At 38.5% G+C, this 18,144-nt stretch overlaps 1 protein-coding gene across 4 annotated transcripts in view; it reads right to left on the minus strand.

Annotated features, from left to right (window-relative positions):
- ECPAS (Ecm29 proteasome adaptor and scaffold) overlaps nt 1–18,144 on the minus strand; it is a 106,369-nt gene that overhangs the window by 40,329 nt on the left and 47,896 nt on the right. For all 4 annotated transcript variants that reach the window (XM_060609041.3, XM_060609040.3, XM_060609039.3 and 1 more), the window contains 14 exons: nt 16,327–16,412; nt 15,987–16,065; nt 14,140–14,189; nt 13,084–13,150; nt 12,869–12,991; nt 11,137–11,240; nt 10,618–10,741; nt 9,561–9,641; nt 8,128–8,353; nt 7,642–7,733; nt 4,692–4,826; nt 3,759–3,921; nt 3,132–3,304; nt 1,395–1,496 (listed from right to left, as the gene is read on the minus strand). In XM_060609041.3, the coding sequence (XP_060465024.1) occupies nt 1,395–1,496; nt 3,132–3,304; nt 3,759–3,921; nt 4,692–4,826; nt 7,642–7,733; nt 8,128–8,353; nt 9,561–9,641; nt 10,618–10,741; nt 11,137–11,240; nt 12,869–12,991; nt 13,084–13,150; nt 14,140–14,189; nt 15,987–16,065; nt 16,327–16,412 (1,605 nt within the window). The remainder of the gene's footprint in view (nt 1–1,394; nt 1,497–3,131; nt 3,305–3,758; nt 3,922–4,691; nt 4,827–7,641; nt 7,734–8,127; nt 8,354–9,560; nt 9,642–10,617; nt 10,742–11,136; nt 11,241–12,868; nt 12,992–13,083; nt 13,151–14,139; nt 14,190–15,986; nt 16,066–16,326; nt 16,413–18,144) is intronic.

The following is an 18,144-nucleotide window of genomic DNA, read 5'->3' on the forward strand; positions in this document are numbered from 1 at the left end:
GCTTAAGATTCTCTCTCCCTCTCTCTCTGCTCCTCTCCCACACTTATGCTCCCTTTCTCTCAAAAATCAATCAAACTAGAGGAAATCCATCTCTCCCATGAATTTTTTAAAAAGAAAAAAAGGTAAGAAAGCAGACACTGTAAGCTTTTCCCCAAGAGGTTACAACGTCAATGACACCAGGGAGAACCTAATGTGGGTATAAGTCATGCTCAAAAAAATTCACATTAAAAATACTGGATTATTGGGGCACCTGGGTAGCTCAGGCAGCTAAGCCTCCAAATTCAGCTCAGGTCATGATCTCGCCATTCCAGAGTTTGAGCCCCGCGTCGGGCTCTGTGCTGACAGATCGGAGCCTGGAGCCTACTTCAGATTCTGTGTCTCCCTCTCTCTCTGCCCCACTCCCGCTCATGCTCTGTCTCTCTCAAAAATAAATAAACGTTAAAAAAATTCAAAAAAAATACCGGATTATGACTCCAGAGACCTGGATCCTAACACTGGCTCTGTCACTCAGTGGCCTTAGTCCTCACCCCAACCTGCTTCCTGTCTCCCTGCCATCCTTCCAGGCCCAAAAGGAACCTCACCTCCAAAACCCTAACATAAGTCTCCCAAACAGAAGTACTCACACCCTCCTTTGTGAGTCTACTGGCTTCTATGCAAATGTCTCTTCGTTCATTTATTGAGGTCCTACTACTACCAATCACACTGCCAGGCACTTGTTTCATAATGGGGATCAAAATAGACTTTGCCTCAGTCTAGTGGGCAATTAGAAACTGTGATAAATGCTGTGAAGACAAAGTTTGGAGAATCATGAGAGCCCAATAAATGAAGAATCTACTCTAGTTTGATGGCTTTCAAGGGGCTCAGCGCAACCCAAGAAAGAAGTATTAGTCTTTCAAAAGCTCAGAGCAAAGAAGGACAAAGAGTCTGGTGTACAAAAATGTGAGTAAGTGACGAGAATCAAGCCTAGATGAGGGTCCATATCAGGTCTTGTTAAGATTCATGACACAGGCCTAGCAGCTGCCCATTTGTTGGTCTTCCCAACTACCCTAGAAATTTATCCAGAAGACAGAAGCTAGGCCATCCAACTCAAGAGCAACTGGAATACCAGCATCCAATTCCTACATCTAGTTCACTGGGTTAAGTGTCCTCTTCCACCCACAATGCACTGGGCTTTACTCAATAATTATGAGGAGAGGATTTTCCCATATAGGTGATTTAGTCAATGCTATGCCTACCGAAGTGGTAAGCCCAAGGCTGGTTTGTACTCAATAAGTACTTGGTGAATAAATGAATAAAAGTTTAATTTAAAATCTCATAGCATACAAAACTCCAGCTAAAAAAAAAAAAAAAAAAATGCCTTTTTCTGAATAACAATCAGATAGCAATATAAATACCTCCACAGAGTCCATCAGACCTTGCAAGAGGAGCTTCTGGTGAGGAAAATCTCCATCCCCAACTGGAAAATATCCCAGTGTTTGGATTGCTCGTTCTTTCATCTAAAAGAACAGAAAAATTTTTTTAAACAAAGTACATAACAGCTTTATCAGAGAACAGTGTTTCCAAAATGAGAGGACAGGGAGGAGTAGGCTGGCTAAAGCACTTATACACGTAAGTTTCTTCTTAAAAGTATCCAATTTTACATAATTATGTTTATAAGACACTGGAGGTAGAAAGACATAAAACTGAGTTCATTAAAGGTCCGTGGCTGCAAAAAAAGAAAGAAGAAAGCCTCTAAGTAGGTTTATTATCCTTCAAACTGTTTATAAATGTAGGTTTCTGGGCCTGGGTGACCTAAGATCAACTCACAGCTTGACCATTTTAGCAGTCTTTACAGGTATGTAACCTTAGGCAAGATACTCCACCTCTCTGTGATTCTATTTCCTCATCTGGGAAAACAGAGATGACAACTGTACCTACTTCACTAGACCTTTCAGAGAATTCAATTAATTAATGTACGCGAATCACTCAAGCACACACCTGGCACATTATAAGTGCTCACCAAGGGTTGATAATCACTAATTAGTTAATAACAGCTAACAAAAACTACACTGTGACATTCTCAGGAAGTTTTAAACGGTGTCCAGATCAAGAATTAGATTATGGGAGTGCCTGGGTAGCTCAGTCAGTTGAGCATCTGACTCTTGATTTCAGCTCAGGTCATGATCCCAGGACTACAGGATTGAGCCCCGCATCAGGCTCTGTGCTGAACATGGTGCCTGCTTAAGATTAATTCCTTCTCTCTCTCTCTCTCTCTCTCTCTCTCTCTCTCCTGCTTGTGCTTTCTCTCTCTAAAAAAAAAGAATAAAAAGGGTGCCTGGGTGGCTCAGTCAGTTAAGCATCTGACTCTTGATTTCAGCTCAGGTCTTGATCTCACAATTGGGGAGATCGAGCCCCGAATTAGGCTCTGTGCTGACAGTGCAGAACCTGCTTGGGATTCTCTCTCTCCTTCCCTCACTGCCCCTCCCCCACTCATTCTCTCTCTCTCTCTCTCTCTCTCTCTCTCTCTCTCTCTCAAAATAAATAAACTTAAAAAGAATAAGCTTATGTGTCTATTAAATTTGTAGTAAGTTGATTTATCTGCTCATTAAATCATATTATACTTCAACACTGAGGTACTCTGATCACAAATATAATGTTTTTAACTTTATGAAAATGTTTATCTGAAACTTAAAAATGATAAAAGTCCCTCTCCTCAGATATTACTCACCCCTCTTACTAATGCCCAGATTTCTTAAAACCAAATCGGCTGTCAGAGATTAAGATTTAGAGTTGTTCTAAAATTACAAACGTGATAAAACTATTTAACACTTTACAAACTATTTAACACTTTATTATCCATTGTTTGCAGGACAAAAGAACTACCTGATGCACTTAATTCTTTACCCAAATCCTAACAGTTATGGGCCTACACTGGAGCAGCTGGGCCAAATGGTGCATGCAGAAAGGCTGAACAAAATCACCCTTAACTCAAAATTAAACAGTCACCTAGACTTCCTGTATCATTCCCTTTTATATTAAATCCTTCCTCCAGCTGCATGGCCCTCTATCCTCATTACAACTGTGTTTTTGCTCATTTATGTATCTACAAATAGAAAGAATTTCAGACAGGAAGGGAAAAAAAAGAAACTTGCCTTATTTGTTTCTTTACTGGAGGGTATTCTATTCAGTAAGCTTTCTACAAGATGCAATTTGGTGAAGCCAGATCCCTCACTGGGGATTGGGAGGGGACCGTTTCTGCCAATTTCACCCAGGGCTGTACAGGCAGCAATTGCCAGGAGGGGCGACGTACTGTCCAAAAACGAGCCTGAAAGCACATTGAGACAAAACTGGGAAGAATACACTTTTGCTCTTGGGATCCAGGGCAAGCAGCAAGGTACTTGAGATTGTTTTAAAGAGAGCACAACAAATCAAAGTCTACATTTCCCTCTAGTTGATAATTTGTTAGCATTTACTCAGTAACAAAACAACATAGAAATTAGGTAAACAGCACTGTACTCTGGTAAATGTTTAAGGTTTTCCCCGTGAGGAAGTATCACCTCCGTCATACTGAAACCTATGTATAGGAAAAAATATACAGAAAAACTAGAGTACTTTCCTTGCTATTAAAAACACAGAATTTATCCAACACTAAGTAAGGTATTGTGAAAAGGCTTGCACCTTTAAAGTGCAATGCTGCAAAAAGAAACTAAAATGCTGTATTAAATTTTAACCTAATTCAGACACTGCAACATCCAAGTCAGCATGAGCGTATTCATTACCTATTGTTTCTGTGGCGCTCTGAATGAGCTCCTCCTGGTCAGGCAGGAAATCGGCATTTGTCTCCAGGTCTTGTTGTTCGGCCATTCTCATTTTCTTCTTAGCCAAATATCTTCCTACTGTGAACCCCAATGCAAGCAAGGATCCGTGTTGTATCTCTGGGCTCTGAATTTAACCACACAACAGCATACGTGTCTGTCACTCTCTCACACATGCAAGAATGCACCGAAATAACTATGTTTCTTACAGTCATCTCCAATAAAACATAAGGCCAGACAACAAAGTGATCATTTGAGATTCGACCGAACACTAATGAATCTGGGGTTTCTAACACTCAAGAATTCTAAGAAGGTAAGCTGGGTCTTGACTCACTTCAAGTAATTCCCTAATCCTACACCCACTCCATGTCGGTGTGAAGGGGCTCTCCTGCAGGCCCCCCTGTAGCACCCATACATTCTTCTAGCTTAGAGCACTTACGTAACTACATTACGACAATCTTTAAGCCTAACTTCTCCCTACCGCCAACAAAATACAATGAGCAGATACTATTTCTAACTGCTAAAACCTCTAAACACAAAGTTGAGGTCTGAATGTTTGCAAGCACATGCTTTCTGATAGAACAGGCACAATGAGAGGCACCAGTAGATGGGGAAAGAAAAAGGAACTAACATTTCTGAGCATCTGTAGTACTAGGGATCCTCATGTATTTACTGAATTCCCAGCACCTAAAATTCAGCACCTAAATCAGACACAAGGCACTCAAAGTTGTTGCACAGAATGAATTAATCAATGTATTATCTATCCTCTATCTCACTTACTCTTCACAATCATAAAAGTTCCTTTTAGAAATGAGAAGACAAAACCTAAAAACAGATGCTTTTGGAAAGCTCTGCCATCTCCCCCAAAAAAGAATAAAGACAAAACTGGTAACATACATGATTGTCTTTTGTAGTCTTTATAAGCTGTTCTATCATTGACTTCAACTCATTTCCCGACACTGTAGACACCACCACAGAATAAAACAATGCTGCCAGTTCACGCATCTCTTCTTTACTGCTATTCATCAGACTCTGAGCGGTGTAAGAAACAAATATATACATCATATGCAATCATCTTCCTACTGACAACATCTGACATTTAAAATTAATAATACGTTATATTCAATCTATTGGTATCTGCAAGAAAATAACACAATAGGCTATTATTTAAAAGTAAAAGATGAATTATATATCAAAATGTCCTATGCCTTTTCATCAAAAATACAAAACATAAAACACAAAGAATTAATACACAGATGATCTAAAACAGAGGTCAGGGTGCCCAGCTGGCTCAGCCAGAGGAGCATCCGACTCTTGATCTCCAGGTCATGAGTTCGAACGTCATGAGTGTAGAGATTACTTAAATAAATTAAAGCAGAGATCAACAAATGTTTTCTGTAAAGGGCCAACTAGGCTTTGTGGGACCTATGGTCTGTAATGCAACAACTCCATTCTGCCACTGTAGCACAAAAGCAGCCACAGGCAACAGATAAATGAAAGGGTATATATGTGTTCCAGTAAAACTTTATGGACTCTATAATTCTCATTTATCAGAAAATGTTATTCATCTTTTTTTTTTTCAACTATTTAAAAATTAAAAACTGAGGTGCCTGGGTGGCTGAGTCGGTTGAGCCTCTCACTCTTGATTTTGACTCAGGTCATGATCCCAGGGTCATGAGATAGAGCCCCGGTGTTGGGCTCCATGCTGAGTGTAGAGCCTGCTTAAAATTATCTCTCTCTGCCCCCCTGCTTGCTCATACACGTTCTCTCTAAAAAAATAATTTTTAAAAAATTAAAATACGAAGGGACGCCTGGGTGGCTCAGTCAGTTGAGTGTCCGACTTCGACTCGGGTCATGATCTCACACTCATGGGTTCGAGCCCCGCATCAGGCTCTGTGCTGACAGCTCAGAACCTGGAGCCTGCTTCGGATTCTGTATCTCCCTCTCTCTCTGCCCCTCCCCCACTCGCACTCTCTTTCTCTCTCAAAAATAAATAAACATAAAAAAATTTTTTTAGGGACGCCTGGGTGGCTCAGTTGGTTGGGCGTCCGACTTCGACTCAGGTCATGATCTCGCAGTCCATGAGTTTGGGCCCCATGTCAGGCTCTGTGCTGACAGCTCAGAGCCTGGAGCCTGTTTCAGATTCTGTGTCTCCCTCTCTCTCTGACCCTCCCCTGTTCATGCTCTGTCTCTCGCTGTCTCAAAGATAAATAAACGTTAAAAATTAAAAAAAAAAATTTTTTTTAAACTGACATATGAAAACCATTCTAAGCTTGCAGGCCATACAAGAACAGGAGGCAGGCCAGATCTGGTACATGAACCACAGCTTAATGACCCCTGATCTACATGATCAAAAGTCAGAAACTCTTGACATCATTTTACAATCAGCAAATATTCACAAGGAATAAAATAAACCTTTTAAGCCAGAAGCGATTTCATGAGACCAGATTTTCCAGAAAAGTGCAAAACTCACACCTCTTGGTATATTACATTCATGCTTTCACACTAAGAGATAATCTGTACATTTCACCATAACTCAAGTTCCATTTTCCAAAAAGAACTGCATTAGGTGGCACAAGAGGTATACGAAACTGTATGAGCCATACCTGTACTAAAAACAATGTTTCACTTTGCAGTGCAATTCAAATTTAACTGAGCATCTTGAATTTTTCTTTGTTAAACCTGGCAACGCTTTTGGTGTGAGCATGGGACAAGAACACTCTCCTACATGGCTGGTGGGAGTGTAAACTGGTACTGCTCATATGCAGGATGCTTGTATCCCTCAAAAATGCTAAGCCTATGTCCTCAATTCCACTTCTAGGGAATCCATCTAAAAAATATACTGCCTTATATTCAAAATGACAGACTGTTCACTGCAGCAAACTGGAAGCACCCTAACTGACCATCAGTGAGGCTCTAGAATAAATTATGGCACATTTATATAATGGAAAAAATGAAGCCATTAAAGACGATATCCTCTCTGTAGTTCTACAGGAGTACCTACACATTTTAACTTTAAGCGAAAGAAGTAAGATACAACATGGTGTGAGAATTTTAAAAAAACGTGAAACAACAACAATAATAAAACAGTGTGAAAACTATGCACCTTTTGTGTAAAAGAAGGAAATAACTTAAAAATGCTTACTTTTATCTGTGTGTATGTGTGTAAGTATACTCGAGAAAGTACACCATATATAAATAAGTGATGACCTGTGTATGTCTGTCAGGTGAGAGGGGAAGGGGCAGGAAGTAGGGAGATTTGGGTAAGTAGGAGACAGTTACAGAAAGGAGACAGTTTACATATTTTTTTAAATGATCTATTATTCCACTATCATAAGGCAACCAGTTTTTTTTTTTTTTTTAAGTTTATTTTGAGAGCAAGAGTGAGAACGAAAGAGAGAGGGGAGGGTTGGGGGAGAGAGGAAGAGAGAGAATCCCAAGAAGTCTCTGTGCTGTCAGCGTGAAGCCTGACGCAGGGCTTGAACCCATGAACCTTGAGATCATGACCTAAGCTGAAATCAAGAGTCAGACGCTTAATCGACTGACCCACCCAGGTGCCCCACATATTTTTTATTTAAACTACAAATCTATTTTTTTTTAACTTTTAAAACAGAAAAACATAATTTTTTTTAATCTATATGATTCTCAATTAATCTCTCACTCTCATCTAGATGGATCATTGAGATACACTAACCTAACATGCTTCCCAGGAAGTGTTTGGTAGGAGAGTTTTCAAAATGGCCCAAAGGTAGGAATGGTCATAGCAACACTAGCAGGAAGACAAAACCCTAAGACTACAGTGAAAAATATACAGAATCAAAGAGAAATGTACATGCATAGGATGTACCTTTATCCATTCTGTTTTGTCTACAAATTTGGCAGCCAGTTTTTCTGGATACACAGAGACAGCTTCCAGTAGACAGTACATGACTGGCAAACCTAAATGAGACAGAATTCCGTTTTAGCTTCAAGAAAAGTGGTAAACACACAGGGTTCACTAAATTCCTTTTAAGTATAAGGCCCCTGCTTTGGAAGGCATCTCCCAGTTCTACAAAACAAAAATCAACTTAAATCCAGTATGTGATTCAATACAGCAAGTTTACAGACTAAATACCTATAAAAAGATATACCATTCTTCATACCCACTTCCAAAGTAAAAAACATTATCTATTGTTAGCATTTCTTTCTGAAGGAGTAACAGTGTATCCAGGATGAATCAAGTAAGTTCAGAAAAGAAACAAAGACTAATGTTCAGGTACAGGAGTGAAGAGAGTTAAGATTAGATTTTTGCCTAAGTGCTTTACCATCTGTCCTCAGCCGCACAACCACCTACCTCCAACACCTGCCAGCAGCTGCTGAAGCAGGCCAATGTAGATCTGAACAGGGTTGGTCTCTCCACTCTTGGAAGAAGATGATGAGGATGTCGCCTGGCTACCTGACATCAGAGTCCGTATGTAGCGTCCAATGGCCGGGGCGTGATCTTGCATATCGGCCAAACTCTGGGAGGTGGGCACCACTCCGGCACTGTGCGCTAGGCACGTGCGCAAGTACAGGACGATCTGAAAGCAGAAGGAGGAAAAGCAGTCAAGCTCCTCAAGAAGTCAGTGTGGGAGGGTGTGCTGCAAAAGGACACTTTCCTAGCTTCATTTCCCCACCCTCCCTCATAAAGCTATTCGACAATCCTCACAAAAGCTGGAAAACATGACTCAGTAAGTTAACTGAAATTACAGTAATGCAGCACAGTTTACATAACAAGCTTTTATAAATCCAGAGAGTGTTTTTAGTGGAGTTTAATGGAGTTAAAATGCAAACTCAACTTTTTTAAAGTCTAAACAATTACAACAAAATCATTATTTTTTAAAAGATGTGGGGGGGGGGGAGAGAGAGAAAGGGGGAGAGAGAGAGAGAGTGAGCAGAAACCTGGGGCAAATCATCTATTCCTGTAGAACTCCAGTTGTATTTAACCTCTACCAACGTAAGAATTTGAGAATATGGGTTCGCACCATCTACCCAAAGAGTAGAGACAACACCATAAAAACTTGTGATATAAACTGGCTAACAAGGAGTCCTCTGGAAGTTCTTCCCTTGAGAGCTAAAATAGGACAGGTGACAATTCCACCGTGGGTATTCTTACTCACTCTGAACAAGATTACCTCCTGTTGTTTAATTAGTGCAAGTCAATGACCTAAATAGATAACCCAAACAACCTCGGCATATTGTTGGCTTTAAATTCAAATCTAATTTGCTGTAATAATTTGCTGAAAATAACAGCAATGATCAATGCAGAGCACCCAGTTCCTCCACAAAGAGAATCTCACTGAGCTAAATATACTTAAAGACTCCACCATGAATTAAAATAATACCAATTACCAAGGGGCACCTGGGTGGCTCAGTCAGTTAAGCATCGTAACTCTTTTGATTTTGGTTCAGGTCATGATCTCACAGTTTATGAGATCAAGCCCCACATCGGGCTCTATGTACCGATAGCACAGAGCCTGCCTGGGATTCTTTCTCTCCCCCTCTCTCTGCCCCTCCCCCGTTCTCACTCTCTCTCTCAAAATAAATAAACTTTTTAAAAACTTAAATAAATAATAAAATAATACCAATTACCAAACGCTTTTTTTCTAATAAACAACCTGGTGAAAAACAATGACATCACAATATGGGTTTATGTAGAACACAAAAAAGTTTGGACATCTCTTTGGGTGTGACATGATCTTTCAGAATGTGTAGAGAGAGAGAAATGGAAACCTATCCCAGTCCCACCTCTCCAAAGGCCGCTGGGTTAAACGGAAGGACAGTGGTCCCAGTCATGTACTTGGCTGGAGTTTTCATTCGATGGGAAGCCTGATAAAAATAAGCCAAAAACAAACACTATTACTAAAAAATGGAGCACATGTGCCCCTCCTCAATTCAAACATAATTGTATTTCTAACTACATTATTGTTTGCTACCGTTTTTTTCTAGTCACAGCATTTTTCCATCAATCATGCTGACTGCACATGTCCCTCAAACCCTAAATGACAGGTGCGGTGCTTTTTTTCCTGGCTTTTCTCTCCTTTTCTCCTGGCGTGTTTACTGCTTGTTTAAAAAGAATAAACTGCTCCAGGCATCTATTAACACTCACCTTGGGCCACTGCAGGCCCGTTATTTTCATTACTAATGGAGCAAGAGGAAAATATGTGCACAAAAGCATCTTCTGACCACAAATGTGACTGTGCTATAGAGAATTATGGCTACCTAGTCCTGACCTCCAACTCCCTTAAGATATCTGTCTGAGCAGAAAGCTAGGACTACCAGCATACTCAAAGAAACACTGATGTAAAAAGAGGGACAGGATCAGGACTGGGGGGTCACGATAGCCAACACTCTGTCTGATCCACCAGCAGAGAGAACTGCGCACACGTGGGAGGTTTGCAAAAGCAGATGTGATGCCCTCCTATGATCAGAGTGGAAAAAATCTGACCTACTTCCTGAAGCATTCTTAAACTTATGGTTCCTAAATAATTCTCTCAAAAAATAAAAAAGGAGACCTATGTTTAAGAATGTCATACCAAGGGGAAAATTTTTAAACCTAGTCAGAATGTTAAAGAGCATATAAGGAATTATAAGTAATTCAGATTGGGGCAAAACAAATCAATTTTGAGAATTACATTTTCTTCATTTTGTATTCTCTTCCTCTACTGTAAATATTAACATTGTTAAAAACCTTACTACTATTCAACATTTAGCAATGACATTTCAAATATGTCACCTAAATATGCGTTTATTTTTATCATTCATTATATGACCCACACTAATTTTCTGAAGTCAAATGCCATACCTTTTCTTGAATATAATACACCATTTCTGGGAAAGAAGGCATCTGCTTAGAAGCATTTTCTTTTCTGTTTCTACCAGGAAGACATCTTAATACTCGCTGTGCCTCTCCATGAACTTCTTCTCGTCTTTCAGAAAGACGAATAAAAATAAAAAATTAATTTCAATAATGGCAAAATGATCGTCTGATGATTAAGAACAGCAATTTTATTTGACAGCTGGGGTTCTGAGAAAATGTCTTAAATACGTTCTTGGCTATCTAAGAAAAAAGTCATAAAATACACTGCAAGAAATTACTTCTCTTTGGAAATATCTTGAAATTTGAACAGTTATGTGGCTTACCCAGAAATAAACAAGATAGGGTATAACTACAGGTCTCTATCATATCAAGGGCCATATTTTTAACTCTTTAATAAATTGCTTCCAAATTCCATAGACCAACATTAAAAACAATATAAATTTTAGTAATTTTCAAATAATTTTAAATGAACCCAAATTCAAATTAACACCTTTTGAAACTTACGGATCTCCTGCAGCTAGTAAGAGCAAATATCTGGACGGTATATGATCTGAGGGAAACACCGTGCTAGCAAATTTCACAGCCACCTGTCGAACTTGAACTTCAGGCTATTTGACACATGAATTCATGTACACACAAACACATACGGATTTTAAAAAAAGAAGAAGAACTCAATTAGGAACAATTCATTCCAGTCAAGATAAGTCATCTTAATTGTAAACAATCAAAATTAAAACTGCTATTTTAGGAAGTATATCTAAATAAATAAAGACAAATCATGACCGGAGAAGCAGTTGAAGAATCTTTATTCTGAAAAGCCTTATTCTCATGCACTTCCCCCGCCCCAGGTCCTTCTCTTAGTCACAAACCTAACATCGTGAGAGGAGAGCGATAATAAGAAACAGATACTGTCCTACATTCAGGTCTATCTTGCTCTTTGTCATTCCTTGAGCTACAATAAACAGCAATGATATTAAGGACTAGTTCGTATGATTTAGCCTACAGTCTGGTTGCTTTCAGTGTAGTCTAAGAATATAAATTAGCTTTGCTGTAGTAATACTGTTACATGATTTTATCTGTGTAGGTACAACCAGCACCCACATGCCTTATACAAGCATCATGCATCCTTGTAAGGTTACCTAGGGAAAGTCTTAAGTATTCTAATGAGTTTCCAAAAAGCCTACACTTCTTTGTCCACAATATATGACTATGAACCATGTACAAGAGCATCTGACAATGGAACTCTACATACAGTAATTTTCTTAAGTGTATATAATAATCCTGTCATATTTCAATAGAAACCAGATACCTTTCTGAACCTTCAGTAATTCCCTAGATATGAATATATTAAATATGCCAGCCACATTTCAGTAGGACACAACATATTAATCACACTAAGACTTTTTGACATCATTCCCTCTTCTAATCTCCCTTTCTACTCCTAGAAATGGAGGACAAAGAACTAACTACAGCAAATACATATTATTTTTTATTGTATAATATATATTGCGTATACATATTGCATGTACATATTGAGTACATATAGATAACTCAAAATTCTCTACAAACAGCCATGACAGCCAAATAAAGTCTAGAAGGAAGAAAAGTATGTGTGATGGTACTGGCTTACTTCCTACACACTCATTATAATGTATAAAATTTGTCTTTCTCTCCTTCTGCTTAGCCAGTGGACTGTAGGGTTCAACTACCAGGTAAGACAAAAGACTTCCAACTTGGGAAAACACAACATTAAGAACAGTTTCCCAACATGAAAGGCTTTAAACATAAAGCCTCTGTGAATATCACCACTCCCTCTTCCCTAAAATCATATTCCCATCACAAAGTATCAAAAATCAACCATAGGGGCGCCTGGGTAGCTCAGTCAATCAAGCGCCGACTTCGGCTCAGGTTGTGATCTCACAGTTCATGAGTTTAAGCCCCATGTCAGGCTCTGTGCTGACAGCTCAAAGCCTGGAGCCCGCTCCCCATCCTATGTCTCCTCTCTCTACCCCTCCCCCACTCACGCTCTGTCTCTCTCTCTCTCTCTCTCTCAAAAATAAAATAAACATTAAAAAAAAATTTTTAATAAAAAAAATCAATCATAAAGCACAGCCCAAATGAAAGCAAATATTCTTACTTGTCAAGATAGTTAAGGAGAAAAGCAATTCAAGTTTTGTTCTTAAAAATGTAAAATGTCTATATTGCCAACCTCTGCAGTTCACATAGCTGGACCTACCTTTATTAAGTATGAAGCCACAAGTGCCTCCATGAGAGTTCGCTGTGCTCCCTCCAAAGTACTATAAGCTCCAACCATCATAGATAACGCTTCTTGAATAGCAAGCCGAGTCTCAGGCTCTTCCTATAAGTATGATAAAAATAGCATTTCCCTCCTGTCAGGTGTCCAGGTCAGCATCCAAATGGAAAGCATAAACTTGCCAGGTGTTTCCCTACCTTACACAGGGCTTCAAAAAGCTGCTGCACAAGAGCTATATCCTTAGTGAATAAATGGGGCATTCGACTGTAAGAGAATATAAGACCATTGTTATGATCATACATTTCCATAAGGTTGAAAGAAAATGCAACCAAACGAAAATTTTCTTGAATTGCATTTTCATCTCTGAACACAATGTCAGCATCATTAGATTACCTCCCCCAAAGAGCCAAATACTTTTTAAAGCGAATATTTAATTCTTCAGCTGTCTAATCCAAGTAACCATGATTTAAATACATACTGTCCAGATATTCCCTTTACAATATTCCATGCATTCAGTTAGCATTTCTGATTTTAATAGGAAAAAAAAACACAATTAAGACTAAACTGCTATTTAAACTAAAGGCTATCGGACAAATGCGGTATCGGGGGATCTAGGGTGGCTTTTTTCTGAGCCCCAAAGATCCTTTCCCTGCACAGTACAGAAGAGCAAGACCCAATCTACACAGGCCAGTACAAAACCTGTACCATGGACGGAAGCACCATATAGTGCTACTGAGGGTGCTGTACCTCTATCTCCCTGCTTTGAAATATAGTGAAGGAAGAGGAAACCAGGAGGAAGTAGAAAAAGGAAATCATACTAAGCAGGAAAAAAAAAATCCACCTTTGGAAACAGGGCCACCCAGAATCATAATATAGCACTATCAGAAAAGAGAGTCAAAGAGATAAACCTTGATGACTGGGATTATAAAGACTGGTAATAAAGAAGCCACAAGAACACTTAAGATCAATCAAATGTCTCCAGGGTGCAAGAAAAAGTAACCCATCATGACACAATCCAGTTCAAAGTATCATTTCAAGACTACCATTTAATATGGAAACATACCTTCAAATGTAAATTGAAACGTCTCACATCATTTTCCTACTACAAGGAAAACATTTCTAAACAACCTATGGCTTAAATACATTTCCTTTCAAAATCAGAAAAAAAATTATTCTCCATCTATTATTAAATGCCACATAATTTCTCTTAGTTTACCAACAGGATATCTCTCACTGAAGAAGAGTTTACTCACCTGGAGAGTTTTCCAACAGCTGAATATGCCATTGACAGTAGCTTAGGGTCCTTGAAATTAAGAAGAAAAAAAAAGAACAAAAAACAGACAAAACAAAAAATACAGTAAACAGCAAAACATTTTTGCTGCAATTACATGCATTATTTTACTCCTTGTTAAACCTGGTCTCACTCTGCCTAACTACAAGATATTAACATCTGAACAAAACAAACCAACAAAAAAATCCAAACCCAGAATCATCACACTACTAAAAGGAAAAGGAAAAACAAAAACGAAACTTTGCATCCCCAACTCACTCCAAAAGGAAATGCAGATGTCATAAATGAAAGGGTTCTCTTAGTTGTGCTAAGTTCAGGGTATTTGCAATACTATGTAACCTGCAAACACCAAAATTCACCTTCAACACACTGGGAAAACAGCTGAACTTAGCAGAAAATTCACCACTGGTCACACGCTAGGGTCCTCCATCTCTAACCCAAAACTGTGATAAGCTAAGCGAAGAACAATTACCTACAAGTCGGCATGATAACAAACAGCTTCCTCTCATATCTTCCATTACAAAAAATTAAAGGGATCACAGTCATCAAGAGAGTGAGGTTCCCTCCTCAGACAGACAGAATTTTACATCGTTTTATGAAAACCAATAGTTTGATGCCTCAAAACAAAGTAACCCCTCTGTGAGCTGAAGTTCATACAATTAGCATAGGGCTCACTCTTCTGCACCTAAACGGACACTCTTAAGGAGTCATCTGTTGGGAAGACAGGCAGGTGTCATCTCCAAGTACAGGGATCGGGGCCCTGTGGTTTTACCTGACCTCTCTAATCTATTTTTAAATATACAAATTCTCCCCTAAAAACCCAAAAGCACTTTTATTTCTACCGACCATCCCAAGCATCTGACTATCCATGCCATAAAAATAACCTGGAAGGTTCCTTAGGCCTCAAAAACCACACAAATACTATTCAATAAAAGACAGGAGAGCCAAGCCCCCAAAACACAACTGCACACCAAAGAATGGCTTTTCACTAATAATACCTGTTAATGTGCATTCAGTGCACCGATAATGGTGTGTGATCTCCTTTAATCTTCACAATAATCCAATGAAGAGGTATTATTTTTCCAATCAAGAGCAGAGCTCCAAAGATTTTAAGCCACTCATCAAAGAACAAAACTAGGATTCAAACTCAATTCTAACTCCAAATGCCAGGATCTTAGTGACTATACCACTGCAAACGTGCATTTGTGTGTAGCTCAGACTTAGGAAAATAACGCTAACTGGAGTTCTTAAATCTTACTTTCTTTAGCAAATTCACCTGAACTAATGAAGACGGCATGGCACGAGGGACACAGCCAGGACAAACAGGATTCAAAACACTTGGTTTCAAGGAAGCCTCATCTCACTGAGCTTAAGGAATCAAAAACTTACTGAATGCATGTTGTTACAGAATTGTGAATAGGTAAAAGCTCAGCCCTTAAGAATTAACACTATTTCTGAATCTAAGCAAATCCAAATAAACATCCACATGAAAACAAATCATAAAATAAAATTTACTTCTTTCCATTCCATTTTTGCATAGTGCCTAAAAGCAGAATAAAGTGCAAATGCTTTAAAAAAGATAAGACCTCTCAAAATTCATATCAATTTTTTTAACACTTAGTTCCAAAAAAAAAAAAAAAAAGCAAAAGGTGGCAGTAATTTCTGAAATTTGTACCACTTCAAGTAAAAATGCTAGAAATGATGGAACAACAGCAAACTGTAACTAACTAAACCAACATGTAGACCAGAAAGGTGGATAACATTCTAAAATAGAAGCTGTTAACAATATGTAAAAGACAAGTCACTTACTTCTTTATATTCATTGATTAGCTTGGTCAGGCCATTCAAAAGCATTGGACCTAGGGGCTTAATCTTGATTTCTGGACAACTTTAAAAAAAATAGCACACATACACAAAGCAAGATAAAAATCTCGTTATTATTTATCTTTTCAGATGATTACTTCAAATAATGAGACACAACTGAAATAAATTAAAATAATCTATTGAAACCTACAACTTTTTTTTTTTTTTTTTTTTTTTTTTAAGATGAGCAAACATGGATTTCTTTCTGGATAGGAAAGAAATACTTGAAACATCTGATCATTCCAACAGCTTGAAATGTTACAGTCAAATAGTTGAAAAAACTTACGTTATACAAATGTGATGCACAAACTGCAAGGATAACGTTCTCAATTTTGAATTTGTATTTGTACCAAAGAGTCCGTCATACACCACCTACAAGAAAGGGACAATGACAATACCAATTAATAGCAGCAATTTACTATTTTCAAATATTAGGCTTCAACAGCAGATCTTGTGCACCACCCCTCATTCTTCAAAATTAATGATTATAATCATTTTAGCTGACCACCGTAGGAAGCCAGCCAATCAGTGGCTCCAGTCAGTAGTCCATGAAGTACAAACACAAAGGTTGACCTTACAAGTCTGCAAAACTTGTGGCTCTACCACCAGAAAGCAACAGAGCTCACAGCAGGCCCCCTCTCTGCCACTCTGTACCACACAGGGGATACTATCAGATAAAACCACTTTGGGTGTATTAAGTTCCTCAATTACATGCAGTCATTCTGAACAGATTATATAAAAACTTCACAGAAAACACCAAGATTAAAGCATTCTACAAGCGGACAGTCGGGACACAGGTGCTCCATGTATTGTGCAGTCATGTCTAGGTGGCAAAAGAGCACACAGTACATGAGTTTTGTGCAGCATCCAGAAGGCTCAAAGAAATCTAAATTTCCCAAATTTCTACTTTTTATGGGATAGTCTTGCACTTAAAAAAAAAAAATCTCCTTACACTGGTTCCTAAAACTACTAGTAGTATTCTGATCTTACTTAACAACGACATGTGACTGAACACAGAACAGGACTGAGCCTCTAATGGGTAACCGACACTATGCAAGGTGTTGCGAGATACAAAGAGGGCAGCATCACTCCCAAGGCACTCGATCGTGTTGAGGGGTCAAAATGTACATACATTAAAAATGATATAGGACAATATATAATTACATGCTACTTTTTTGGAAAAGACTTTTAGAAAATTTATCTGATAATGCTATATTATATAGAGTAATATGGTAAAATGAAAGAAGCAAAAGGAATAATCAACACTAATGTTTTGTCAGAAAAAATAAAATTCATGGTGCTTACATTATATGCAAAGAATTATGCTACGTTCAAAATCAAGATGAGGTAACATATGACTAATTAAAGGCACTGGTATCAGGAAAGAAGAGGCTCATCTAAATGATACCTTGAAGGATTCTATGACTGAAAGGTGGAGGGGGTGGGCGGGGCCAATTATGTAGAACAGTAATATGCAATCATTAAAAACAGGAATATAACAAAGGATGTGTGCGATGAACAAGGAGTTTGTCTTTGAATATACAAAGTTTCGGCTAGATTTATTTTGAAAACACTAAATAACTACAAATAAATTATACACCTACAGGATATCTATGAATACTCTGTCACAAAATTCTAGCTGCTTATTATGTAACATAGTGTTACTACAACCAAATATTCTGAACCAAAATTATCAAGACACTGTCTGGGAAACAGTGCTTGGGAATACCAATTATAAAACACCAATCATGAAAAAGAAATGAAAGAAGCTCCGTGATAATTTTATGTTTAAGGAGACACAAAACAATACTTTAAAGTTACTCAAATCCTAGAGTGCCAGATATGGAGAATACAAGTTTTATCATCTAAGAGGAGGAAGCAGCCACTGATACAAAATAGGCTTTAAGAGGGAGAGATGCTAAGAAGTCTATGTCCACCATACAGTGAACACGAAGGAGAGTGTTCTCATTCTGGGACTGAAAGAGAAGGGTGGCAGGAAATGGGAACATTTTTCAGACGGGAGGTAGCACACTGGAGTGCATCCTGAAACATGAGTAGATGTTTACCAAGCTAAAGGGGGAAGAGGAGCTCTGCCAGGTAAAGG

Source organism: Panthera onca, chromosome D4 (assembly GCF_046562875.1).
Source record: "Panthera onca isolate mPanOnc1 chromosome D4, mPanOnc1 haplotype 2, whole genome shotgun sequence".
Classification (NCBI taxonomy): Eukaryota; Metazoa; Chordata; class Mammalia; order Carnivora; family Felidae; genus Panthera; species Panthera onca.